Here is a 22,387-nt window from a genome sequence, read left to right on the forward strand (position 1 = left end):
CTCTTAATGAGCTTATATTCTGTTGAGGCACACAGACAAAAACCAAATAAGCAGACAATAATTTAAATAGTTTCAAACTGAGGTAAGTCTTCTGCAGAAATCAAAAATATAGCAGGAAGGAACTACTTTAGATAGGCTGGTCAAGAAAGATGGCATTTCAGCTCAGATTTCAAGGATGAAAACAATCCAGCCACATCAAGAGTAGTGGGAACAGCATTCCAGGCAGAAGGAACAGCATGTGCCAAGACCCTGAGTTCACTGAAAGCTTGGTCTCTGCAAGGAACTGATTAAAGACCAGACTGGCTAGACTTCAGTGAAGGAAGGGGAGAGTAGAGTGGGTCTGCCAGTTACAAGCCAGTGACCTTGGGCAAATCACATGCCCTCACACTTGTGTCTCCGGCTTTCCAACTGTAGAAACGCAGATAATAATTGTTTCTATCTCATGGAGCTGTTTCAAAAACGTACATCTATTTAACTGAGGCTTCCAATAATGCCTCAGTAAATCGTTGTTATTATATTTATTACACAGGCAAGTGAAACAGAATTTAGGTAAAAGGTTTGGATGACATAAGCCAAACACACACACAAAATCATAGAGATGCAAGAGGGATCTGGGCAATAGGGGTAACCAGACTGCCTTCTGCATTGCTCACGTACACCAGGTCAACAATCATCCTGCCTTTTCCATGTAAGGAGGCAGACACAGCTCACGGCTTCTTGGAAGTTCCTTTTTTTTAAAAATAAATTTATTTATTTTATTTTTATTTATTTTTGGCTGTGTTGGGTCTTTGTTGCTGCACACAGGCTTTCTCTAGTTGAGGCGAGTGGGGGCTACTCTTCGTTGCAGTGTGCAGTCTCCTCATTGCGGTGGCTTCTCTTGTCGCAGAGCATGGGCTACGTGTGCAGGCTTTGTGGCTCGCGGGCTCAGTAGTTGTGGCTCGTGGGTTCAGTAGTTGTGGCTCACAGGCTCAGTAGTTGTGGTGCACGGGCTTATTTGCTCTGTGGCATGTGGGATCTTCCCGGACCAGGGCTCAAACCCATGTACCCTGCATTGGCAGGCAGATTCTTAACCACTGCGCCACCAGGGAAGCCCCTTGGAAGTTTCTTAATCACAACCCTCCTCCTCCCAAGGGTTCTTCGGGTCTCCCTATGCCTTGAGCCCCAGCTATGAGAGCACCTCCCATGGCGTATTGAAATTATTTGGTCAGTGCCTGCTTCCCACACTAACCTGTGAGCTTCTCCAAGGCAGAGCCTCATTCATTTTTGTTTCCCCAGGGGCTAGTATCTGGCCTGGTATTCAACAAGCGTTAGCTAAATTGGATTAAGAATTAAATTTTCAAGTGACTAAATTCTTGTCTATGTCTCCATGATACCAGCATTAAGTTGTTTCATTGATTTTTGTTCACTGGGCTGGCCAGTTAACTGGCGTGGTGGAAAACCAACCTTTGTCTTGAAACTTGGAGCTATTTAGCACACGTAAAACACATCTGCAGACTGAAACACTCACACAAAAGGGAGCTGTGGCCTTCACCCCATGTGGTTCTTTGGTGGGTGATGAGTGCACTAAAAGTTGGTGATTTAATTTCCAAATGCAAACCCTGAACTGAAGAATTTAAGGGAGGCATTCGTAAAAAACAGGTAGCAAGGAAATAAAGATGGGAAAATGATGTCTCTTGAGTCAGGAAGATCTGGGTTCCAAACTGCTCTCCCACACATTTGTTCTGTAACAGGGAACACATTCCTTAGCCTCTTAGGATCTCAGTTTCCCCACCAGTAAACAGCTGGCAGCGGTAACAACCCCATCTTCCAGAGAGCAATACTGAATCCCACATGGGGCATTTCAGAAATGGTCCATTCTCCATAGAGCGGGATACAAGTGCCCAAATGTTACAAAACATCACAAGAGCAAAAACACAAAAGACTGGCAGGAAGGCTTCCGTTGAAGATATGAACATCTGTTTGAATGTGGAGGAGTTGCTGGGAACAGGACAAGTACTAGGTCACCAAGACAAGTGAAAACATTTGAAGAATTTTTAAAAGCCAATCGATACATACTTACAGAATTGCTTGCTGCCTGAGATAAGGTCATTTCAAAACAAAAAATCTATTCCATTAAAACATATATTTACTAAAAGGGGTGTTCCTAACGGTACCTGCTTGAGTCAGGCTACATCAATTAAAGAGATGCGAAGATAAGTAGTTTGGAGGCTGAGGTTGGACCAAAAACAAAACTGGCTTCTGAGTACGGTAAGCGTTCCCCCTGTGCCAGCCACTGTCAGCTGTCCAGGCGCAAAGAGCTGGGCACCTTCATAGTTTCAACCCCTCTTCACCTTCTGCTTTGAAATACTCCCAGCTCTTCTAACAGCTGGCAAAGATGATGAAGAACCCAGGGGATTCATGTCCACCCAAGACCCGCCCCTCCCAGCGTGAGAAGGCCCCCAAATCCCTTTCAGCATCTTCGGTAACCCAGATGCCCGGGTTTGGCCTCTGCCAGGGTAATTCAGTGATGCCCCCAGGCCCGAATAACATATTCCTCTCTGCTCCCCACTGCTTCCACCCCACAGACAGCTGTCCCACTTGCTTCTACACAATTAGTTGGCACAATGGGGTCCTCACACAAGGAGGTGGGGCCACCCCAAAACCCCATTATGATGATGATCGCTGCCATTAGAGCTGCACTGGACCATAAAGGAGTGTCACTGCACAGACTTCAGGCACGAGGACACATCCCGGATTGGAAGGAAAGGAGGGACAGATGCAGAATTAGAACCATGTTTCACCTCAAACTGTCTTCCCAGCCACTCGGCTAGATGAGGTCATAGCCTACGAAGGGGGCCATCCCCAAAGTGGAGTGTGCTCCTTTGGGTCTTTGCTCAGCTGTCCCCTTCTCCATGAGGCTTTCCAGGATCCTCTGGTTGAAACTAACCTCCCCTGCCTCCAGTCAGCATGCCCTACCCTCGCCTTGCTTTATTTTTCTTCCTAACAGTGATTCCATCTGACATGCTATTTTCTTCTTTATTTTCACACTGTCCATCCCCCCTCACGTAGTGGGTCGAATAATGTGGTCCCCACAATTCACATCCACCCGGAACCTCAGAATGTGACCTTATTTGGAAACAGGGCCTTTGCAGATGTAACGAGTTAAGGATCTCAAGATGAAATCGTCCTGGATTTAAGGTGTTCAATGACTAGTGTTCTGCCAAGAGAGAGGAGAAGGACATTTAAGGCCACATAAAGATGGAGGCAGAGGTTGGAGATATGCTGCCAGAGGCAAGAAACACCAGGAGCCACCAGGAGCTGGAAGAGGAGAGGAAGGTTTCAGCCCTCGAGCCTTCAGAGGGAAAGTGGCCCTGCTAACAGCTTGATTTTGGATTTCCAGCCTCCAGAACTGTGAGAGAATAAATCTGCATTGTTTGAAACCACTGAGTTGGTGACCACTTGCTATGGCCGCTCTAGGAAACTAACACGGCTCACTAGAAGGACCCCCATGAGGGCAAAGATTTGGGGCTGAGCTGTTCACTGCTAGAGAATCCTGGTGCTTAGAACCGTGTCTGACACACACTAGGTACTCAATAAAGATCTGTTAAGTGAATGCATGGATGCTTAAACTTTCAAGCTGGAAGGGTTTCTATAACTCAGGTTGGCCCGGAGTTCCATATTTAAACCAGTCATCCATGGTGGGTCCATTTGGACCAGGCTCTGCCCTCTCCTCCCACCACCATGAGGGATAATGTCTCCTTTGTTTCTCCTCCCTTTCACTATAGTGGTAGGGAAAGGTACTGGCTTGGGAGTTAGAGCTGAGCCTAGATTTGAATCCTGGTTCCACTACTTACACAACCTGTAGTAAGCAGATTAATGGCCCCCAACGATGTCTATGTCCTAATCTCTGGGACTCGTTACCTTACATGGCAAGAAGGACTTCAAAGACGTGATTAAGGATCTCAAAATGGGGAGATTATCTTGGATTACCCGAGTGGGCTCAAAGTAATCACAAGAGGCTGCATGAGAGGAGGCAGGTGGGTCAGAGTCAGCAAAAGAGATGTGATGACGGAAACAGAATTCAGAGCCAGAAAGATCTGAAGAGGCTAGAATGCTGGCTTTGAAGATGCAAGAAGAGGCCACAAGCCAAGGAACGTAGGCTGCCTCCAGATACTAGAAAAGACAAGGAAACGGATTCTCCCTAACAGCCTCCAGAAGGAACGAAGACCTTTCTACACCTTGGTTTTAGCCCAAGATGAAACCCACCACGGACTTCTGACCTCCAGAACTGCAAGATAATAAATGTATGTTGTTTTAGGCCAGCAAGGTTGTGGTGATTTGCTACCGCAGCAGTAGGAAATGAATATAGAAACCTAAGGCTGTTTTCTCTTCTCAAAAGTGGGAATTGTAATAGTACTTTCTTCACAAGGTACCAGGAGGACTAAACGGAACATGCATGGAACATTCAGGGCACAGCATCTGATGTGTGATAAGCATATTCTCCTCCATGCATGGTGACCCTGCCTCCTGGCTGGGCCTGGACTCAAGGCAGGCTTCCTGGAGAAGGGGCCCTGCAATAGCTTTCTGAAGGATAAGTGGCCACATTCTGATGGATTCCTCTACTGAAAAGCCCTCAGGGGCCTTCTCTGCTACATAGTGCCCGCGTCTCATGATGGCAGACCGAACCAGAGTAACTCAGGTTTCAGAAGAATGTGGCGATGGGTTACCATGCACCAGGCGTTGTCTTGGTCAAGTTTTCAGGCAATAGCAGCTCATAGGCCTTAGGGTGGTTGATTGGCCCTGGGGAGGCTTGAGGAAGGAATGTCTCTTGGGAGAGAGAGGGAAGACAGACCTCAAGACAGGAGAGCAATGCAAGGAACTGGGTTTGTCCATAAGCAAATCATTGAATTCTTTTTGCTTATTACTCTGGGGTATTGAGGATGAATATGTTTAGCAGGCAGATTTTAGTTTTTCTCTCCAGTGTTCAAATCCCCTTCTGCTACCCCAACGCTTTCAGAAAGTCTGTTGTCAGACCAGGTTGAGAAATGACCTCGTTCACAGGGTCACGTGTTGAACAGCCAGCCAGCAGATGAAAACCTAAAAACTGCTACCAGGGGCTGCTTGGAAGTCTTCTAACTGTAAACGTGGAAGCATGCAGAAGGATATGAGTAAATGTTAAATTTATACAAACAAGTGAGGGAAGCGCACAGATACCTTATAATTCGCACACCTGGGGCCTTTGTCCCCGCCCTGAACACATCCTGGGCAGGGTGGGGCATTCTGGGATGGACAATAAAGATGAGTGTGGCCTCTCCTATGTGGCCCATTTTCTGAAGAGGACCCAGCCCTGGTTCCATTACGTGATTGGGACCGCAAGTGGAGCCCATGGTGGTGGTGGGAGAAGTGGAGAGGTATGTGAAATTTGGAGAAACAGCCGCTAAGTAGATGACTCAGGAAGAGACGTGAGATCAACTCAGTCTTTATAAAATATACTAGAAGACAGTGACCCTAGAGGGGGTAGGAGTGGCAAGTGTGGTACAATTAATGCTTGGGTTAACGCACTTCATGTTCTATATACAATGCCATCAGGATCATCTTTTAAAAACACAAATATTATCGTGCCAGTCCTCTGTTGAAAACCCTTTAATAAGTTCCCAGCACCAACTAACAGAGTCCAAACTCAGAGCCCTTCCCATCGTGGTCCCTCCCATCTACTTCCTTGCTTCCAGAGCCAGCGCTGGGGTAACATGATTCAATTTGCCATCCCCTAAAAGATCTCTTATTGTAGTGACTTCCCTGGTGGTCCAGTGGTTAAGACTCTGTGCTTCCACTACAGGGGGTGCGGGTTCGATCCCTGGTCGGAGAGCTAAGATCCCACAGGTCGCATGGCCAAAACAATAGAATAAAATGATCTCTTTATTGTGCTGGTTCCGCTCCCTGAACTACCTCTCACCCGCTCCTTCCCTCAGGGAATGTCTACTCAGGCCTCAAGACCCATTTTTTTCCTCTTCCCCAGGACCCAATTTTAATGCCACCTCCTCTCTGAAGCCTTTCCCAACCTAGGTTACAACCAACGGCTCCTTCCTCTGGGCTTCCGCCATAGTAGTAGCTAACATGACTTGAGTGCTTGCTATGAACAGGCACTGTGCCTAGGACTTTATGCACATCATCCGGTTTAATTCTCTCAGCAACCCTGCAAGGGAGGCACCGTTACTAGCCCTGCTTTACAGAAGAGGAGATCTGGCACAGGGAAGATAAGAAACTTGCAGGTCACAAAGAAGCCTGGATTCAACACCACACACTGGCTCCAGGTCTGCGTTCTTCCTGCTGCCAGTGTGGAAGTCATCCCCCTGCATCACTGGGCACCCCAAACTGGCTAGTTCTCCGACATTCCGGTTCGGTCAATGACACCTCTGTCCCTCTGGTACACAAGGCAGATACCCACACTCTTTGCCCTATCATCTCAACAGCAAAGCCCCTGCACCTATGAGACTCAGCTCCACATCTCTTGGGAGTCCTTCTCCATCTGACTTGGGTACCCATGCTTTGGGCTCCAACCTAGTGCCTCGTACAAGGCCTGGAACACAGTAGGAATCCAGTGTATGTTTGGTATCATTTCTTTACTTTCTTTGTGAGGACTCAGATCGAGGGAGAAAGAATACATCTTCCAGAAAAACGGTGGCCACTTTGATATTGTATTTTTCATTTTATGGCCCTATTTTTAGTGTGTCAGACTCAAGGGGGGATCCAATTAATCCCTAAGTCCTGTCAATTCTATCTTCCAAATAGCTCTTAAGTCCACCTACTTCTTTCCATACCCACTATCCATACCCCAATCTCTTCCTGGTTTACAACCACCTTCTAAGGGACCTGCTGGCTTCCAGCGGTGTCATCTGTAGTCTACCTTGCACCAGAATGCTTGTTCTGAAACACACAAATGATCTAGTCTGTCTTCTGACTGAAACCCTGGGATGGCTTCCCAAAGTCTTTCCAACGAAATTCAAATGCTTTAACGTGGGTTTTAAGACCCCTCCTCCCCTGCCCCTGCCTACCAGGCCGCCCTCATTAACCAACGCTCTTTAGACCGCACGCTTCCCCTACTGTCCATTAGGCCAGGCGCTCCTCCAGCTTCCAGCCTTGGCACCGTCTGTTCCCTCAGCTTCCCCCGCTTCCTCTTTACCTGGATGATATCTGCTCACACTTCAGGCTCAGCTTAGACATCCCTTCCTCCAGGAAGCCTTCTCTGACCTTAAGTTTAGGTTACTTTTCTTTGATTGATTCATTTTCACTGTACCTGTTGTTGTCTTTGTAACTGAAGTATAACTGACCTATAACACTATGTTAGCTCCAGGCGCATTTGGTTATTTCTATATGTCACAAAATAATCACCACGACAAGTCTAGTTACCATCCATTGCCATACAAAGTTATTACCATATTATTGACTATATTCTCCATGCTGTACATTTCATTCCCATGACTAATTTTTTTGTACTGGAAGTTTGTACCTCTTAATCTCCCTCACCAAGTTCACTCATCCCCCTAACCCCTTCCTCCTGGGCCACCACCTGTTTCTGTACCTACGACTCTGTTTCTGTCTTGTTATTTTTGTTCATCTGTTTTGTTTTTTAGATTCCACATATAAGTGAAATCATACAATATTTGTCTTTCTTTGACTTATTTCACTTAGCATAATGCCCTCTAGGTCCATGCATGTTGCTGTAAATGGCAAGATTTCATTTTTTTAAGGGCTGAGTAGTATTCCACTGTGCATATATACACCACATCTTCTTTATCCATTCGTCTATCGACGGACACTTAGGCTGCTTCCATATCTTGTCTATTGTGAATACTGCTGCAGTGGACATAGGGATGAATGTATCTTTTTGAACTAGTGTTTCATCTTCTTCAGAAAAATACTTAGAAGTGAAATTGCTGGATCACCTGGTGGTTCTATTTTTAGTTTTTTGAGGAACCTCCAAAGTGTTCTCCATAGCGGCTGCACGAACGTCCATTCCCACCAACAGTGCACTAGGTTCCCTTTTCTCCACGCCCTCGCCAACACTTGCTATTTGGTGGTTAGATGTTTGTTTGTTTTTTTTTATGTGTCCCCGTGGAATCCTCCACGTCCTCTGTGCTAACCCTATTATTCTCTATTTACTTATTAGTAGATTGGTAGCTCCTTAACTTTTTAGGGTAGACCGGATTATTGTTCCCAGTTCTGCAATCTCTCCTGTACTGGAATAACACACCCATACCCTTGGCCACTAGAGCAGGCAGCGTATGTTTCGCTACCCCGCTGATGCTGGGCTTGGCTGTGTGGCTTGCTTGCCAATGGAATATCAGCAAACACGGCATGAGCGGAGGCTCTGAATGTGCTGCAGAGTTTAGCTTGGGCTCTTGTGCTTCTGCTGCCTGCCTTGAGGAGAGTATGTGCAGGATGAGAGACATGTGAAGGAGACCTGAATCAAACCCTCCACCTGCAGCCACTGCTGAAGCTGACCCACGATCAAGAAAAACAAATTTTTGGTCTTCTAAGTCACTAACAATCTGTTTGTTAACACAGTATTACTGGAGCAGAAACCTGACTACCAACACTGTCTCTATCCCTCACTAGACTGCAAGCTCCATGCGGGCAAGAAAGAACAGTATCCCAAGCACACAGTAGGCGCTCAGTAAATATCTATCGATGGGATGTATAACTGAATGAATGAACGTTGGCCATGGACGTCTCCGTCTCCCTAGCTGGCATGTGAATTCCTTAAGGCTGAGAACGGCATCTGATTTCTCTCAGTATCACCTAGTTATCTCACTTCCCACGTTGGGTTCTTGGGTTCTTGGTAGAGATTCAATAAATGTTTGTTGAAATTAGATAAACTGAATTTTGTGGGCTGACTTGGGAATCAGTCCTTAATTTATGACATTGTTTCTACGGGAAAATGCATTCCGAGTGCCAAACAAACTTGCAAATGAACTTTTGGAACCTCACCCGCTCATTGGTTCCGGATTGCCAGTTTTGTGGAAATCCATAACTAAACACATGTGCTGTGCTTTGCAATATGGGAGAAACTGAGAAGCTGCTTCCAAACCCAAGATATTCAGCCTGCAAAAATTCACTTTCCACCCACACAGACAAATTCAGCATAGGTTGGATTTGCGGTTCCAACAATAAAATACTAGACTTTTTAGAGCTCATTGTTTATCTAATTGCTTTTTGTCTGCTTATACTGGATGCCTATTCTTAACGTCCGATCAAAAGAAAGTTAAGATCATTTTCTTGCACCCCCCCCAACCTCAACAAATCCACTTTCTAGACGTGTACGAAATAAAGCCCAACCTTCTCAACAGAGAACGTAAATTATTTTTCTAAATAAATCTGTGACACTTACAATAAACACAGTGGGATGCTCTACAGTTATAAGAAAACAACCCCCTTTAGAATTCCTAATTTTGAATGGTACTAACAGCTTAACATGAGTCACGGATCTGAGGCTTAGTTTTATTTCATCTCAGGTCAGAACCAAGCCAGTTTGAAACCAAGTGATCCGACGTGGCTGGGAAGGGCCATCAGTCCACAAATCCGGAATGTTTTAACATACTTAATGCACACGTCTCGGCCTGCCATTGGTAGAGATTCCCAATCACTCAGTGTACTCCATTCATTTAACATATATTTTTTAAGCACCTACTATACACCACGTACCATTCTACATTCTGGGGATACAGTCATGAACAAGACGAGGTTCCCACGCAACTTACATTTTAATAAAGGAAGAGGCAGAGAAAGAAGATCATTTCAAATAGTGATGGGGCCAGGAAGCCTATAAACAGTGACGTCACTGTGACTGAGGTGAGGCTACTTCAGACTGGGTCATTGCAGGGAGACATGTATGCTGGGACCTGATGAGCAAGAAAGAGCCAGCCGTGGAAGCATTTGGGGAAGAATTTTCTAGACTGAGGAAACAGCAGGTGAAAAGTCCCTGAGGCAGGAAAAAGCCTGCCATATTCTTAAGTCAGAAAGAAAGCCCGTGTGGCTGGGGTCGAGTGAACGAAGGAGAGGGTGGCGTGAGAGGTCTGAGAATAACCAAGGACCCGATTCTGGGAAGCCCTGTATTCAGGCCCTGGGAGCAAGGGAGTCAGACTGAATTCTGCGACGGAGGCCAGTGGAGGTTTTTAAGCTGGGGAGTAAAATGATCCGGTTTAGATTTTTACAAGACCACTCCTCTTGGGGCGGGGGTGAGGGGACAAGAGCAGAAGCAGCGGAAGCCGTGAGCAGGCTTTTCCAGAAGGCTGGATCCCTTTATCACAGCCCATCATCAATAACAGTCCTGATGTCTTCAACTTCTCCAGTTGTTCCCTTCACCATCTTGCTGGACTTGCTTACCACGCTCTCTCCCCGAGGACCCTGCTTCCCTGCAGCCCACCAAGGGCTGGCTGTTTCCTCTCCCTCATCACAGTGGTCCTCCTTGTCTCTTGCTGCCTCTTCGGGATGAATCTTCTTCCCTTCTTTCCAAGCCTGGCCCCATCCCCTGCACTCCCCAGCTCGGAAGCTCACACCATCGGGCCACCTGCCGGACCCCCCGGCCTCTCCTCGTCAAGAGCATCCATGGCCCACCCCGCCCATGGGCAATTCCTTTCTCTTCTGGACTGTGTGCCTCCTTGGTCTCTCCAACATTGCTCCCATAGTCCTTCTTGGTGACTGGTCCACCGAACACTCTGACCCCTCCTCAGTTCCCTGACCCTCTCTCCAATGATCTTGTCCTTCATCCTATTTCAGCTACACAATCACACCCCAGACCTTGCCAGTACCAATAACTCCGCCCCCACCATGACCTTAATTTCAAGTTCCCCATAGTCTGACCACTACCGCTTCTCCAGTTCCCCAGGTCGAACAAGTTTTTTTTGTTTTTGTTTTTGTTTTTGTTTTTGTTTTGCGGTACACAGGCCTCTCACTGCCGTGGCCTCTCCCGTTGTGGAGCACAGGCTCCAGACGCCCAGGCTCAGCGGCCATGGCTCACGGGCCCAGCCGCTCCACGGCATGTGGGATCTTCCCGGACCGGGGCACAAACCCGCGTCCCCCGCATCGGCAGGCGGACTCTCAACCACTGCGCCACCAGGGAAGCCCTCCAACAAGTTTTAAACCCCAAAACAACCTCCCCTGCACAGAGCTGGCTACCTTTCCACAACTCTCACTCCTCTCGTGTCCTCACGCCCCTCCCTAGAGCTCACTTCTGGCTTGGAGCCCAGGGTCCACTATTTTAAGTACCCAAATCCATATCACTGTCCATCCCTCGTAGGCACCCTCAGCTCTGGGCCCCGCTTTCCCCGCTTGAATGTATTTCCTGGCAAAGCCCCATCTCTGGCTAATCTAACTCTCCACTACCCTACCTCTATGCCCACGGAGCCAAACATGGCTTGTGGAAGCAAACCCATGCTTACTGCTCTCACTTCAAAAGCAAGACCACTAACTTCAAGTGAGCCCTGATGTCGTCTGGCAACTGTTCTCCCTTTCCCGGCTCTGTTCTCTCTTCCACTCTGTCCCATACCTTCTCTCTCTTCTCCCTTCCAACTCCAGGGCTTCCTCCCTCACCTCACCCATCTTACATTACTGAAAATGACGTAAAGCCACATGCAAAGACACTGTGCGTGCTTCCATCACCGACCTGCTCCTGAGCCCATATTCTTCACCTTCCCTCCCATGACCAAGGATGAAGGGTCCCATGCTCCTGGCTGAGGCTGGGTCCCCCGCGGGTACACAAGATCATATTTTCTTTCATCTGCTGCAAGACAACACCCCACAATTCTCCCTTCTCTCTCCTGTATCGTCAGTTTCTCTCTCTCTACTGGAACTTTCCCGACAGCACAAAAACACACTGCTATTTCATGTATCTTAAAGAAAACCCCAAAGCTCTCTGGACTCCACCTTTTCCTCCAACGTCTACTCCATTTTTCTGCTTTCTCAGCAGAGGAAATTTTCTAATTTTCTAATTTTCTCTTACAGCTTTAGCACCACTTCCTGTCCTTGCCACCGTACCAGTCAACGCCTGCTAAGCCCAGTGGCTCAATTCTCTTCCTCTCTTGCCTGACCTCTCTGCACCATCTGGCACAATGGACCACTCCCATCCTCCTTTCCTCCCTGGGCTTCTAGCAGGCCACCTTCTTTAGTCTCTCCGCTTCCCCTCTGGTTGTTCTCTCCCCATCTGTTACTTCTTCATCTCCTTGACCCCTAAACACTGTACCGCCTCAATGCTCAGTTTTCCAACTAATCCTCCTCTCAATCTACACTCCCTCCCTCATCTGGTCTGAAGACTTCACGACGTACCATCAGAATACCACTAACCCCCAAAGTCCTATCACCAGCTCGGACATCTCCTACGAACGCCGGACCTGTGTTTGCCGAAAGAGTAGCCACTAGCAGCTACGCGTGGCTATTTAATCACCATCACCACTGTGACCATCACCACCATCTCCACTGCTGTCACTGAATTAACTCCTGCACAGAGCTCTACAAATATAGACAGAGAAGCTACATAAATGGAACAGATCAGAAAGATTATGGCAGACCTGCTTGGTGGGTGTGTGGCGATGCAGTGCTGCTCACGATCGGTTAATTTCTTAAACTCTAGTCTTAGGCAAGCGACAAGAAGAAAACGTTCCCACCCAATTACAATTATTCATGAGAATCTTTCTGGCCTTGCCTCTTTTGTCTGCCGATGATTCTGAAGCAAACAGCCCGGCAAGGAGGCCCAGCAAAAGAAAGGGCAATCATGTGTCTCGCTGCATCTCAGCTTCAGACTTCCTCCATGAACTCTTAATTAATTCCAGCCCCACATTTTTAGTTTGTTTCCCGAACCTCTTGCTTATATTGTATTTTCCCCCTCTCCCTTCATTGCTCTTGCCTTCCTCCCCCAAAGGCTCCCCAATTCTACCCCCAGTCTTCTTCTCTCTCCCTAAATTGCCCCTTGTTTAGCCTTCAGCTTCTCTGCACCTGTTCTACTCTTTCTTATCCTTTTTCACCTTTAAAAACTGAAAGCACCAAACTGACAGACACTGTTATGTGTTTTTTTTTTTCCCCCTGCCTGAGCTGCAGCTCAGGCTCTCTCTTCCTTGCTTCTATAGCAAAAGCCCGAGTACTGGGTTGCCATGGCAACAGCGAATCCAACCAGGCCGGTCCCAGCGACGTTGGGAGCTGCCATGGCGAGGAAGCCGCTACAAGTCGCCCTGGGCCTAGATGGGTCGTGAACATCGTAATTCAAGACCAGGCTGGGCAGATTCTGCCCGGAGACTGAGACTGCACATCAGGCCTGTGCACAGCTGTACAGCGCACCCAGAGACAACATCATCAATAATCAGGCTTCCACGGAGCCAACCAAACACGTGACATCACGAGGATTCATCTGAAAATTTTCAAACACGCCTATTCTTTTATGTCCTCTGACAGAGAACATTTTGCATCTCTCTCCAGTCTTGGAGAACTCTGTAGAAAGTAAAAGCTACAGGGACAGCTCCAACTTACGCCGGTATCCTTCCCCCAACCCCCCTCAACCTCTGCCCTCCACGTTGGGGACCCTCTCAGTGGTTCAGGTCAAATGATTCAGTGGCACCGACACAACTGGGAACATCACTGAGAATTAATTCAGATTACACACTGGTATTTTAGTTGGCGCAGAGATCAGTTCCCCCAGGTCACTGGCACGGATCCTTAAAGTAGGGCAACAAGTGTGCAGCCGCATGCCACTGTTTCGAAATCGTGAGTTGGTGAGAAAGAACTCAGGAAATACCTCTGCAGCAAACGGCACCAACCGCAGTGAGGGTCTGTCGCTGCTACACACTCCGAACAGGACTTATGTTTACTGCAGTTCGCGACACGAATTCTCCTCACCTAAAAATAAAGATGACAGCAGTTCAGACGGAATTATGAGCAACACCAGAAAAACTACAACACCTTATCTGATGAAGGGCCACAAAGAGACATTTATCCACTCAGACGCCGAACATCCGTGTAATGACATGGGGCAGCGGTTCTCAAGTTCTAGGGTATGAAGCAGTTTATCAGCGTCTCCTGGGGAGCTTTTGAAAGGGCAGATTCCCAGAACCCCTGCCGCTGAGGCTCTAGCTGAGTAGGTCTGGGGTGGGGCCTAGGAATCTGCCTTTTCAAGAGCTCTCCCAGGTGAGCCTGATCCACAGTCAGGTTTCTGATCTGCCGGTAGTGATTTTCAAGGATCGTGGAATCAGGCCACCTGGTTTTCAGCGACAGTCAATGGCACCTTGAAGATGAGCGTCTGGGGAAAGCAAGAGGCTCTGCCCTGGAGTGTCGGCACGAGGTTGGCACTTGACATGGAAATGAGGACCACCCTCCCACACCCCTCCTAGGGGTGACCCATCACCTCCACTCCTGGCTCCCCGCTCACACTCCCTCCACTGGAGGTGAAAATCAAAGAAACGGGGAGTTTTCCAATCATTCCTGGCCCCTAGAGCTGCCTCTTCCAGTTGTCAGAAAACAGCAGCCCCTGAGGTGGGCGCTGGTGCTGGGCAGACCCATGCCCTGGAGGCCGGCAGAGCCTCCAAACAGGGTTGCGGGGGAGGCAGGGAGGACCTAAGCCTCACATGCTGCATTTTCTGCAGGCAAAATCCCACAGCGTAGTCAGGAAACCTGTGGAATTCATTAAGCCAGGAAGTTGTACCTGCTAGAAAGCATAAGTAACTTCTTAAAACATATAGAGAAATAGAGAGTTCTAGAAGGGGTTTGTGAGAAAAGCAGGGGCTATCCCGAGGAATACCCTTCCATTCCAAGCTGACATCGTGGAGGATAACCACCGCCCATCAGCTCATAGTCCCCAGCGCCGCTGACAGATGTGGCGGGCGGACCACCAGCCTGAGCCAGAATTAACCAGAATGTGGACACTTCCCTGTAGCTCACAGCACATCTTTGTAATTCTGGGGGATTTTCACAAATGTCACGGAATCTCTCCAACCTTGTTTTCTCATGTGTGAAACGGTGATAGTGCTGCTGACTTTGCGGGGTTATTACCAACATTGCCCAGCACATAATAAACGCTCAATAAATGCTGGCTATTGCTACCACATGAGAAAAAGTTTCCACGGTCCAACGAACCTGTGAAACCTCACAGGGAAAAAGCAAACGTTTCCTTAGCACAAGGCTTCTGAGAGCCTTTGAATGCTCTATTATGATACTCTAGGAGTGGTACAGTAAGTATCATCTGCTCCTGGGACCACTTTTGCTCAGAACATTGAGTGGAAAATGAGTCTCTAGAACATTCTAGGAGAACGACTCTACATGTACTTAAACACACAAACAAATAACTATGTGAAACTATAAATATATATATATATATAATATATAATATATATATAACTATAAATACTACATTGGACCTGCTTCTCTAACTGAACACATTTACAGGGCCTATTCCACAGCAATGCATCCACTTCCATACGGTTGTTTTAATGACCAAGTATTCTATGGATGTAGCAGGGCATTTTAGTTTGGCTGTTACTATCTCCCCAAGAGTCTAGGAAAGGACCTTCCTTAGGTTTTGTCTCTCTAGGGCTTATACTGGCTCAACCAGAGAACCAAAGTCTTACTAATAGGATCTCTAGCAGTGAATCTAAGTGAAGACGGTAAGAATAACCTGCTTTGATGCCCAGCGGAAAACTCTTCTCGGGACTTCAGGCTTTGAATGGCCAGACTAGAACTCTTCACCTTCAGAAAGTGAGGACCTATCAACTACTGGTGGTTCTCACTGTGGTTCTCAGCCTACAGTTTTGGGGTCTGGGAAAGGATTTATGAGCTATTTGCAATGTTTCAAAAAGCGGATTGGAAAAACATGCACAGACCAGGCAAGGCTGCAAGTGTCTTTGCTTTGAGCTGGAATTTTATCAGCTCCGTGTGGTAGCACAGTCAGCGCTCTGAGTGGCCGTTTTGAGATGCCCTTGAAAAATAACGCCTGAGAATGGGAATTGTTACTTAATAAGTGCAGTTTGTTGAGTAGACAAAATTCTTTCAAATACAAGAACCCTGGGGAAGAAATATAATAGACAGTGTTTAAATGTTGAAGCAAGCTCGTCAAAAAGGTTCTGTATGGTGGAGAACAAAGGTATATGAGATCCACTGGCCATCTCAATGCGGTCATTTTGAATAACTGGCATTTCAACATGCAAAAGGCAATATAGCCTTTTCAGGAGTGTCAGAAGCAAAAAAGTGCTGCGACGTGGCCAGCACATGGAGATGGATGTCATTGCTCTTCTCCATAGGATGACTGAGAGGAAAAGAATGGAAAATGAGGGTGGGCCGAGGGCATCTGTTATATCCATTATGTAATTATGTACGTCTCACTTATCTTCTTTGCACTTGTATGTTCAAATGGTCATGGGTCAAAACAACCATGCCAGAATTGCCTGTTCGGTTTTCACAAATTTGGGGTTTGATCCTATTTATCATGGGCTTTAACATCAGGTAGAATTTAAGTCCTGGCCCTGACAAGGCTCTATCTATATCCTTGAGAAGATATTTAACCTCTCTTAGTCCTAGTTCTTCATATATAAAACAAGGGTAATTTTTATCTCACTAGATTATTGACAGACTTCATTAACATTGTCTGTTATACTTTGCGGTGTGTGTGTGTGTGTGTGTGTGTGTGTGTGTGTGTGTGTGTACAATTCTATGCATCTAGAGAGACCCTCTTTGGAAGAGTAACTAGCACAGCATCAGTAGGGACTCAGTAACAATTAGTTTCCCTCCTCCTTCCCTTGGTGAAAGCACTTTGTAAAAATGAATAAAATGTAGAAAGGTTTCCTTTCTATTTCGGTAAGCTGAAGCAAGAAGCAAAACTAAAACCGCCAGATAAATTAAGAGCGGGAGGGTGAGTGCCACATATATCCCGGTTCATGAATGTGTATGAGACTATGGCCTGATATTAACCCCGAATTCCAAAGCCAATCCCATCGGGTATATTCATAAATGCATCTAGCCATTCAATGCCCACACGATCAATGTGTAAATTCAGTTACCTCGCTGATCACACTGCCATTTGCAAGCATACCTTTCTCTGAAAACTTTGCACTGTAAATATAGCCAATAATAAAATTGTCTACATAGGTAATAATTCTTGCTTACTTACTGACAGTAAGGTTTTTAATTCCATGTCTGTGAACCACTGCGCGTCTTCTTGAAGCCTGCAGCAGTGTTTAAACTCAGCAGCTCAAAGGAAAAGCTTCACCACTCGATAATGACACCAATTAAACAATTTGTATTCATAAGACAGAAACAGTAACTAGTATTTCTGCCTACCTCTTTTCCAGCTGTTAGATAGATGTAGATATTCTTCTTAGGATGAGGAACGAGTTTGTAGAAAACAGGTGTTTCTTCTTTAATTTCATAGATAACCTCCGGACAATTAGAAGTCAAATTCTCACCAAGAATAACCTATTTTTTAAAAAAGAGAAATATGACTTCTATTAAATAATCTGAATTTCAGGGTGGCAAAACTTATGGCTTAATCCTAAGATTACATCCTTTCTTCCTCACTACCTACACTGGCTAAGGTACCACGTTCCTTAATCATCAGCTCATATCTCAGCCTTCAACAAGGCTGGTGATAACAAGCTTGGATTTCTGCTTTTGTGGGGGACAGAGTCATGGTGCACGCACACACACACACAAAGCCACTCTTCGGCGCTGAAGCAGTATCCTCATATGTGGACGCTCTTTGTCCAAAACTGGCCTTATGAGAAGCCACAAGTGACAGCGTCATTAGTGCTATGCCAAGTGATCTTAAAACTAAAGGCAGGCAGCCTGACAGGTACCCGCATGGGTTACTCTGATTCTCCTCTATGGGTCTACACAGTTCTGTGTTTTCAAGTAACCAGGACAACTTAACAGACCTAAACGAGTAGGTACATATTTATATATAAAATACAAGTAAGTGTGGCTTTGAAGTTGGACATACCTGAGTTTCACTCATCTTTAGTCAATAAACATCTCTTGAACATCCACTATATGTATCTGCCACATTGTAGGTGTTTGCAAAAATGCAGTGAACAAATGGTGGGGAAATCCTGCCCTTATAGAACTTACATTCATGTGCATGCTGGGGTGGGGGGAGTGTAATGATAGACAATTAACAACAAATCAGTAAATTATAAAATATGTCAGCAGGCACCGCAATGCAATGAGAAGCCCGCACACCGCAACGAAGAGTAGCCCCCGCTCGCCACGACTACAGAAAGCCTGTGCGCAGCAACAAAGACCCAACGCAGCCAAAAAACAAAAAACACGTTAGCAGGACCAACAGTATAGCACAGGGAACCATATTCAATATCCTGTAATAACCTATAATGGAAAAGAATCTGAAAAAGAATAGATTACATACATGTACAACTGAATCTCTTTGCTGTACACCAGAAACTAACACAACACTGTAAATCAACTATACTCCAATATAAAAAAAAATACGTTAGCAGGTGATATAGGTCAAAATTAAGTGGGGTAAAAAGATGGAAAATGTGTGTTCAGCATTACGTTTCATTAGAAGGTGACGTTTTATTTAGAGACTAACAGGAGATGCTGGAGTGAGTCATTTAGATATATGTGGATAAAGCATACTCTTAGAAGAGTGACCCACTGGTGCAAAAGCCCTAAGTGAGAGCAGCCCAGTATGGCCTGAGCAGAACAAGTGAGGTAGAGAGGAGTGGACAGCGAGGTAACAGGGGGGATCATATAGGTTCTTGTTGGCCTGTGTAAAGATTTTGCCTCTTACTCTAGGTGAGAGACGCGGAGCCACTGCAGGGCTTTGAGCAGAGGAAACACATGGTGAGAAGGTGGGGTTTGAAGCATGGATAGGAAGACTCCTCGGAAGATGATTACCCTAATCCTGGAGAAATATAATGGTAGCTTGGTCTCAGATTTGCATCCTGGCTCTACCCTTCAAGTAGATGTGCTCCTCTGAGCTAGCAACTTACTTAACCTCCCTGGGACTCAATTTCCTCACCTCTAAAATGGAACTAACAATGCCTTCCTTATAAACAGTGTTGTAGGATCAAATGAGAATTACAAATAATGCTTAGCACATCAACAATACTCAATGGATAATAACCTATTACTAGATTACAAGCACCTCTTGGGTAGGGACCATGTCTTAATCATCTTGGTACCTACCCCTCTGCCCCAGACAATACAATGCTTTTGAAAGTGAAGATGTTCAACATTTTGTCAGTTTGAAAACATCCAGATATGATATCTATATTCATATCTCTACCACTGTGGACATCAGTTACATTGGGCATATGATTTGAAAAGAAAAAACTGGCACCTGGGATTCTTTTCAAAGTCTACTTTCACACATCTACTGAGCAATAACATGCCTGTACCACACATCCTGATAGCAAGCACATTTTTGCTATTTAATCAAAAATTAGGGCTTCCCAGGTGGCGCAGTGGTTGAGAGTCCCCCTGCCAATGCAGGGGACACGGGTTCGTGCCCCGGTCTGGGAAGATCCCACATGCCGTGGAGCGGCTGGGCCCGTGAGCCATGGCCGCTGAGCCTGCGCGTCCGGAGCCTGTGCTCCGCAACGGGAGATGCCACAACACTGAGAGGCCCGCATACCGCAAAAAAAAAAAAAAAAATTAATTTGGCTCAGGGAGAGCATCCCGCACGCGCTCAGGATGTGGCCTGAGTCTGGCTTTGTCCTGCGATGGTGACTTCCCTCCATCATCTGCTCTGAGTCAAACCCAGGTGGATTTGGTGCAACTAGTAGCTCACTAGGAGCCCATGAACCACTAAGTTCAGTGGCAGCTCTGTAAAATCAATGTAACTAAATAGATTAAATATGACTTTTTTCAAAAGGAAAAGCAGCGTTTAGGTCCAAAGGGAGGTGGAAAGGTCTGTGCCTCAAGTCATTTATAAATGACTCTACAGCTGCACCATCCAATATGGTAGCCGTTAGCCACACATGGCTATTTAAATTTAAATTAACTTAAAAATTCACTTCCTTAGTCACACTAGCCACATTTCAAGTAATCACTAGCCACATATGGCTAGTGGCTATCATATTGTATGTGCGGATACAGAACATTTCCATCATCATGGAAAGTTCTATTAGAGACCCTGGCCTACAGAAACCTATGAGTCCAGGGAGACATCAGGCAGGCACTGACCAAGTGTGGACTTGCCAGGCTCCTGTCTTCCCATCTCTAATTCACATTCTTTATTAATCAGCTCAGATTCAAACAGCTGATCAGGTTCTTGGAAAGTGCTTGTATAGAGGGGGAGAGATAGGAAGCCAGATTTAAAGATCGATAGAAACATTCTCAAGTGAGGCTCAGGAGAAGGCTGCTGCCCAGATCTCTCTTGATGAATTCATCACGTTAAAACCATCATCTGGCAGAAACACCTATGAAGCATTCTTGCCAACAAAGCTGAAGCCGAATCTGATCAAGCCTTAGTGCTAACCTCCATTTAGCATCAGGAGACAGAAGGGGCAGAGGAACGAGCTAAACGGCGCCACCAGAAAGCGAACAGCCAAATCCACGGTGGGAGACATGCCACAGGACAACAGACTTCCTTTCCTCAAAAAGTCAACAGAGGTGAATCACAGGATAGGAGGAGGTCACTCAGATTAAGAGAAACAGAACAACCTCAATGTCATTTGAGGACCTTGTTCAGATACCAATTTGGACCAAACAATTTTAAAAAGACATTCTTGAGTCAATCAGGAAAATTTAGTTACATGGACTTGATATTAGATAATTCTGAAGAATTACTGATGATTTTGTTACTTGCAATCATAGCTTTATGATTATGGTGATTTAAAGAAATGATCATAGTTTTTTAGAGATGCATAATGGAATATGTAGGGGGTGAAATGACACAGTGTCTGGGATTTGCTTTAAAATTTAGAAGTAAATAAAAACAATATACAAAACACCACCACTCATCCATTTTAAGTGAGTTAGGAGCTGCACTGCAGTTGTTATTAGAGCTTATTTTATTTTATTTATTTTTGGAGCATGGTGGATACAGATGGGTAAGGGGCTAGAAAGATCTTATTTGGGTCAATACAGATTTATTTACTTGATACCTTAGAGATGAAGCATCAGTATTCTCTCTAGAACTTGGACTTATGGCAGGGAAGCCTTTCTTGCTTGCTTTTTTTTCTCTTTAAATTACCAAAGTGTACATGTACCAGGATTTGCCAACCAGTTTCCTGAACAAGCTACCTCGAGAGGCCAGCAGTGAAGCTTGTCCTGATAACTGCAGGTGCTGGGTTTAAAGGGGTATGCTTCATTGTGGTGGGAGTGAGACTTCTCTGGAAGGTAATTTGGCGTTCTCTCTCAACATTATAAAGCACATACCCTTAGATCCCACACTCCCTCATACATACATATATAATGATATATGTAATAGGTATTTATTGCAGCATCATGTGTTCTAGCAAAAGACTGAAACAACTGAAATGTCCAACAATAGGGACCTGGTTAACTAAACTATGGTGCAAGCAATGGAATACTATTTAGCAATGAAAAGAATCAGAAAGCTCTTTATGTATTATATGTTATGTTTACCATGCTATAGTAAATATGTATATATACATGTATATACACATATATAACATATATGTTTAATAAAAGGGGAGAAAGACTATCTTCCCCCTTTTGCTCGCAGACATATATAAAATATCTCTAAACCATTATCACTGGTTGCCCCAGAAGTCAAGAATGGGTGACCTTCTTGGTTCTTTTGAGTTTTGAACACTGTTAATGTATTGTCTTTAAAAATAAATACATGCAGTTTAAATTTTAAAAGTGTTTGAGGATAAGTGGGTCCAATGGTTTTCCTTTTCTCTAGATTATGCAGAGAAGGATCTCTGTACCCCCAAGGAAGTTTCCATTTTCATCACATCTTTAATTTTACTAAAGCAACGTGCTGCACAGAGGGACTGGGGTCTCTGCTTCAGCACGGCCCTCGTCTCAGATGACTACAGGAAGGATCTCCTCCTCCTCTGGATTTCTGTTAATATCACCTCCAACCCCACCCCCCAACCCACAGAGCCCAGCCCAGCACAGGGGCATCGGTGGAACACTTAGATCTTCTAACTGCAAAAGTCACATCAACATCAACACAGAAAAGAAAGCCAGCAAGACTGGAGCTGGGCTGCCTCGGAAAAGAATACGATAAGTGAAGCGATTCAGGAAGTAACGGTGAGTCACAGAAACCCAAAATGGGTTGAATTTTGCATAAGAGAAAATGCATTCAATACACACACACTCCTCAGGCATGATGTGGATTTTCATCTATTGCTTCCAGCATACAACCTTAATATGGATCTAATCTGAAGTCAACCTGAGCCTCTGCCATGTATATTCTTACATACCCCTTCATCCATCTCAA

General features: G+C 45.7%; 1 protein-coding gene across 3 annotated transcripts in view; it reads right to left on the reverse strand.

Annotated features, from left to right (window-relative positions):
- Nucleotides 1–22,387, reverse strand: part of PLXNC1 (plexin C1) — a 141,821-nt gene that overhangs the window by 94,368 nt on the left and 25,066 nt on the right. For all 3 annotated transcript variants that reach the window (XM_030856388.2, XM_060306606.1, XM_060306605.1), the window contains exons 3-4: nucleotides 17,290–17,424; nucleotides 13,760–13,860 (exon numbers count right to left, since the gene is read on the reverse strand). In XM_030856388.2, coding sequence (XP_030712248.1) covers nucleotides 13,760–13,860; nucleotides 17,290–17,424 — 236 coding nt within the window. The remainder of the gene's footprint in view (nucleotides 1–13,759; nucleotides 13,861–17,289; nucleotides 17,425–22,387) is intronic.

This window comes from Globicephala melas, chromosome 10 (assembly GCF_963455315.2).
Source record: "Globicephala melas chromosome 10, mGloMel1.2, whole genome shotgun sequence".
Classification (NCBI taxonomy): Eukaryota; Metazoa; Chordata; class Mammalia; order Artiodactyla; family Delphinidae; genus Globicephala; species Globicephala melas.